General features: G+C 39.1%; 1 protein-coding gene across 1 annotated transcript; it reads right to left on the bottom strand.

Moving 5' to 3' along the window:
• Positions 1-3,200: 3,200 nt before the first annotated feature.
• Positions 3,201-4,368, bottom strand: LOC127173928 (uncharacterized). Its single transcript, XM_051124021.1, has 3 exons — positions 4,234-4,368; positions 3,699-3,981; positions 3,201-3,464 (listed from the first exon to the last, which is right to left on the bottom strand). Exons 1-3 carry the CDS (start codon positions 4,317-4,319, stop codon positions 3,201-3,203), a joined length of 633 nt encoding a protein of 210 aa, XP_050979978.1. The 5' UTR covers positions 4,320-4,368.
• Positions 4,369-5,752: the final 1,384 nt, after the last annotated feature.

Raw genomic sequence — 5,752 nt, 5'->3', positions numbered from 1 at the left:
TTTACAGATAATTTACTCACCCCTTGTCATCCAAGATGTTTATGTCTGTCTTTCTTCAGTCGTTAAGAAATTGTTTTTTGAGGTAAACATTTTTGGATTTCTCTCCAGATAGGGGACTTCTATAGTTTTGTATAGTTATTTTTTTTAAATAACCGATCATTTCACTAGATAAGTCACTTCTTCCTCAGCTGGGATTGTTTAGAGCCCTTTGAAGCTGCGTTTAAACTGCATTTTGGAAGTTCAAATTCAGGGGCACCATAGAAGTCCACTATATGGAGAGAAATTCTGAAATTATCTGTACATTTTTGTTCTGGAAGTGAACTTCTCCTTTTAAGAAGCACTGCAGGGTTAGTTTCATTGTGATAAAGTGCGAAATGGAGATGGATAGAAACAATCTCAGGATATCAAGAGAAAATGCTTCACTTCACCTCTGGATTCCTCACAGAAAAACTTATAGTCAGGCTCCCACCTGTCGCTATGCTAATGCATACCAGGAGACTGTGTTTGACTGCTTACGGCTGTCTTTATGTGTGTGTGAGAGTGTGTTTGTGTGGGAGAGAGAGAAAAAGAGAGTAGGCTGTCACTGATGACTCTGAATAGGTCTGCTTTAATCTTCACTGGACTGCAATTCTCCTCACTGTTTCAGCCAGAGGGAAGACATGATCTAGTCTCACTCTAACAAGCCCCATATAAGCCAGAAGAAACAGTCAGTCAGGAATGCAAGAGCAGAAAGCCCTTTTTCTCCCTCAATGATAAATTAATGAGGTAAACAATAGGAAATTCCAAGATTCCAAAGACTTTTTAAGGTTTTAGTGGAATCTCAGTGCAGTATGTGGAGGGAGTTTTGTGACTGTCATTCAGATTTTCAAGTGGGTGGATTTCGATCATTCAAACTGGTTCTTTAAATGACACGTTCCCATCAACAAATCATGTGTCTATTGTTATCATCATCCCTCTCAAAACTCCTACTGAGATCACTATTGTCTGTAATGAAATAGCAGTGGGCCAAGTTTTTCCTTGAATAGCAGATGTATCCCGAAGAAACCGGGAGTAGATACTACGATGACCTCAGAGAAATTTCCTTTATGAGATGGTCAGATCTAAAAGATTTATTATCTGCATATTTTTAAGATTAATACTGTATCATTGTCCTTTCGCGTAGTAGAGTGTGAGAACAGATGGAGAATATGATTTCTGCTAAAATATACATGCCTCGCATACCAGCCTACATGAGCATTTAAACAAACAGAATTACATAAAGGTGTTGAACATTGAACTCTTTTAGAAAACAAAAACAGACAAACATGAGAAACGCATATTAGACCTATTTCTGTCATTTGTGCTTTTGATCAAAGTCCTCACGTCTGGAAAGTCTGACTGACTTTTTTTTTCCCTTTTCTTTGATCAAAGTCCTTTTCTGTTTGGAAGAAATGCTTATAAAAGTTGCCCTCTCCTGTCTCTTAAAGGTGAAGTGTGTAATTTCTGTACCACTAGCAGTGCCAAAAAGAATGGCAACAATAATAAATAAATTAAGTTTCAAATGGCTGTCACTGCTTGGACAAATCAAGTGTGGAGTCGCTCAAACAGAATGCAATTCAGTCTGGTGCCACACAGTTTGGGCGGAAATAGGCACTTCAAGGCTTGACACAAATGCTTAGTTTGCAACCAAATACATAGCCTTTTAAAGTATACTTTATTTGACATTGTGCACAAACACACAGTCAACACATGCGCACTACAAAGTTTCATCTTTGTCCAGTGATGCTATTACTCAGAGGAAGTTATGACTGATGAAAATGTCACACAGGTGGTCTTCAGTGTGGATGTCTATTGTTTTACTACCTACACTAGTATGTTGTTGTTGCATTTCTTCCATTTGTTTTTAGGATGTGAAGCAATGGGCTGGGCCCATGTCGCCAGACTTGCCACCTTGTGGAGCAACTAATTCGTTAAAAAAAGTAATAAATAAATACATTTTTAAAATTAAATTACTATAACTACATAAATGCATACATACAGTAAATTACAGTTTTTCTCGATTGGTTTGGCTCATTTCTTGAAACCGAGATGACATTCTCAAAACCGTAAGGTCATTTGGCCAAACAGTCTTACAGTTCTGCTCAACATTATAGCTCACTAGCAAAATCAAATATCTTTCCCCAAACTCTTCTTCCAAGCTTCAAAAGCAGATTCCTTTCCCATATAAAAGGTCAGTACAGTCAAAATAGCACAGATCCTTCTCAATTGCCTTGGCACATGTGCATTCATTTAGTGCTTTTGTCAAAATAACCTGGATGGTTTAGCACAACACCATGGATCCCCTGCAAAAGCTCATATCTCTCCCAAAACAGTTTATCCATGTGTCAAAACTAAATATCCTTCTCATATAAATAGTCAATGCCCCCAAAATGCATTATACCTTTGGCATTGTTTAAGCACTGCAAGTCAAAATGCTTAGACGTTTTGTCACTGAGGCACAGGTCTAGTAACAGAATACCACTATGAATAAAACTAAAAGATTTTACAGTAAAATCAGCCTCCAATAAACCACTCATACTCAAGGAAACTGTAAACATTTTTATTCGTACAAAGAAATGTTAACATTAGAGAACATACTGTGAAAAGAAAACATATACAGGATTCTGTAAATGTGAACAGTTATAAACACAAACAAAAAACAAAAAAAAAAAAAAAAAACTCTAGCCTACCATACTGTAAATAAAGTTTCAGAACTATAGTACAGTAATATTTTCAGTGGTCGCCATTGTCACCCTCTCTTTCCTGGCCACCATCCTCATCCTCCTGGCCATCGACGCGCTGCTCTCTGTTAGGCCATAAATTCTCATCCACATCGCAACGGATATTTTCTCTTGCGATGCAGCGAGGGAAGAAACGGCATGAATGTCTCAACCATCCCCTACATTGATCCCCTGTGATGTCCTCACATGCAGCATCCATTGCATGCAGCAGGGCCCTCTGGTCTTGAGCCTGATGCTCATACACCCTCCACCTCCAAGCTGAAAAAAACTCCTCAATTGGATTTAGGAAAGGAGAGTAAGGTGGAAGAAACTCCATTAGCATCCGGGGATGGGTGGTGAACCAGGTTCTGATGCGTGGGCCACGGTGGAAGTTCACATTATCCCACACAATGACATAATGTGGTAGCTGAGGTCCTTCTTCACCTCTCTCATTTTCCGGGATCAGATCAGTATAAAGGTGGTCCAAAAATTGAGGAGCTTTTGTGTATTGTAGGGCCCTAAACTGGGAATGTGTGTGGCCACACCTCTTTCTGATATAGCGGCACACATTGTTATATTTGCTCCTCGCTGGCCTGGGACATCCACAGTGGCTCGGTGGCCAATGATGTTACGGCCACGCCTTCGACCTTTGGCCAGGTTGAAGCCAGCTTCATCAACGAACACTAGGATGTGAGGGGTTTCGTTGCCTTCTAATGCCATTATTCTCTACAATAGAATAAAAATAAATCTAATCAGTCAAGTAGAGACAGATACTGCAGGGAGGATCTAAAGTACTGTAAAAAGAGGGAGTGAAAAACTGAAGACAATTTCTAGGCATAATGCTCTAGTCACACAAAGCTGGATTCTGAAGGTAAAAAGGATAAAGCAAAACAAAAAAAAGTGGTAACCATGTCTTACTGTAATAGTGTTACAATGATAGACAACCAGTAGTTGACTTACATGCACATACTGGTACCGCAGCTCTTTCACTCTGTCAGAGTTTCTCTCAAATGGTACCCTGTAAATCTGTTTCATGGTCATCTGATGTTTCTTCAATACCCGGTCTATTGTGGAGATGCTGATAGAGTTTATATTTTGGAATATTACATTGTCTAGAAGGATTGCATTACGAATCTGTCTCAGTGTGATGGCATTATTTGCAATGACCATGTTGCATATTTCTCGTTCTTGTTGTTCATTTAGAAGTTTTCTTCTGCCACCCACTTGAGGCTGTCGTCCAATCCTAGACATACAAGTCAAAGGTCAACACTGTAAATTTGTTACAAAATGAGTTACCAATGTAATTGTACTGCTGTTTTATGGTACTAAAAGTGTGATGCACTGCACAGTGACTGGAATACTATTCACAGTATTTTCTCCATTTTTTTTGTCTTTGTCATTTTTATAGTATCATATAACATCACATGAAGATATTACAGTACTCTAGGCCTACACACACACCAACACTGAATAGTTCAATAGAATAGTTCTGTACCTGTTTTCCCTGCGAAAGGTTTGGATGATGGAGGAGACTGTAGACCGAGGCACATTAGGCTGCACTCGGCGACCTGCCTCTGCCATTGTGAGGCGATGGTTTATAACGTGGTCAATAAGGGTGGCCCGGATTTCATCTGGGACATCATGGTGCCTCCGTGCTCCTCGGCCTCTTCCCCCTATTCCTCCACGCATTCTCACTCCTCCTCTTCCTCTTCCTCTTCCTCTTCCTCCTCTTCCTTGAGCAGGAAGTTGCTGTTGTACTTGGCGAGGTGCTTCCATGTTCACACTGCAAATGAAACTGGCCCCGGGCCAAGCTCTGTCTATATACTTTTGGCAGCAGTCATAATCATAGACAACACCTGTCAGGTAACTAAACAAACTGTTTGATTGGTCATCTGAGATGTGGGAAACTGCTCCTTCGTTAGTTCTAATTTCACCTGATTGATTGTCAAGTACTGTCATAAATTTATCAAATGTTCCAAGAAATTCTTTCATGGTATTATATCTTTGACTAATTTTGACAGTTGAACAGACAATTGTGCATATGATGACTTACACAATGAAACCATGCTGATATGTTTTGGAGAGAGTAACCATTTCACTGAAAAATCAACTAATCAGTTTAGATCAGCAAGATCTATTTATTTGGAAAATGTGCTAAATGTGGGCTCATTGTGCTAACTGTAGCTACTTGTACATAATCATTTGAAAAAAAGCACAGAGTCACTTGAGACATGTACTAAAGCATTTGCAATTTGATAAAACCAATGAAAAATGACATTCTGTTGTGAACAATTGCAAGGTGGTTTGGAGATTTGTCCATGTTATTTTGAGAATGTCATCTCGGTTTCAAGAAATGAGCCAAACCAATCGAGAAAAACTGTAATAAGGGACGTGTGAGGAAAAATCAGAATGTGAACAGATAGATATATAGATTGATGGATATATAGATTGATGAATCTATGGATGGATGGATGGATGGATGGGGTAATGGATAAATGAATGGATGGATAGATGGATATATAGATGGATGGGTGGATAGATAGATAGATATATAAATGGATGGATGGGTGAATGGATGGATAGATAGATATATAAATGGATGGATAGATAGATGATGAATGGATGGATACATGGATAAATGAATGGATGGATAGATGGATATATAGATTGATGGGTGGATAGATAGATATATAAATGGATGGATGTTAGATGATATATGGATGGATAGATGGTATAGGGATGATGGATGATAGACGGATGGTGAATGGATATATGGATAGATGGATATAAAAAAGTGTATGGATAAATGGATGGATGATGGATAGATTGTTATATAGATGGATGGATGGATGGATATAGATGGATGGATGGATGGACATAAATGGATGGATGGGTGAATGGACATGGATGGATGGACAGATGGATGAGTGAATGGACACATGGATGGATAGATGGATGGGTGAATGGACACATGGATGGATAGATGGATGGGTGAATGGACACATGGATAGATG

This window comes from Labeo rohita, chromosome 12 (assembly GCF_022985175.1).
Source record: "Labeo rohita strain BAU-BD-2019 chromosome 12, IGBB_LRoh.1.0, whole genome shotgun sequence".
Taxonomy (NCBI): domain Eukaryota; kingdom Metazoa; phylum Chordata; class Actinopteri; order Cypriniformes; family Cyprinidae; genus Labeo; species Labeo rohita.
Note: the sequence above shows the minus strand (reverse complement) of the source record. Positions and strands in the feature narration are given on the sequence as shown.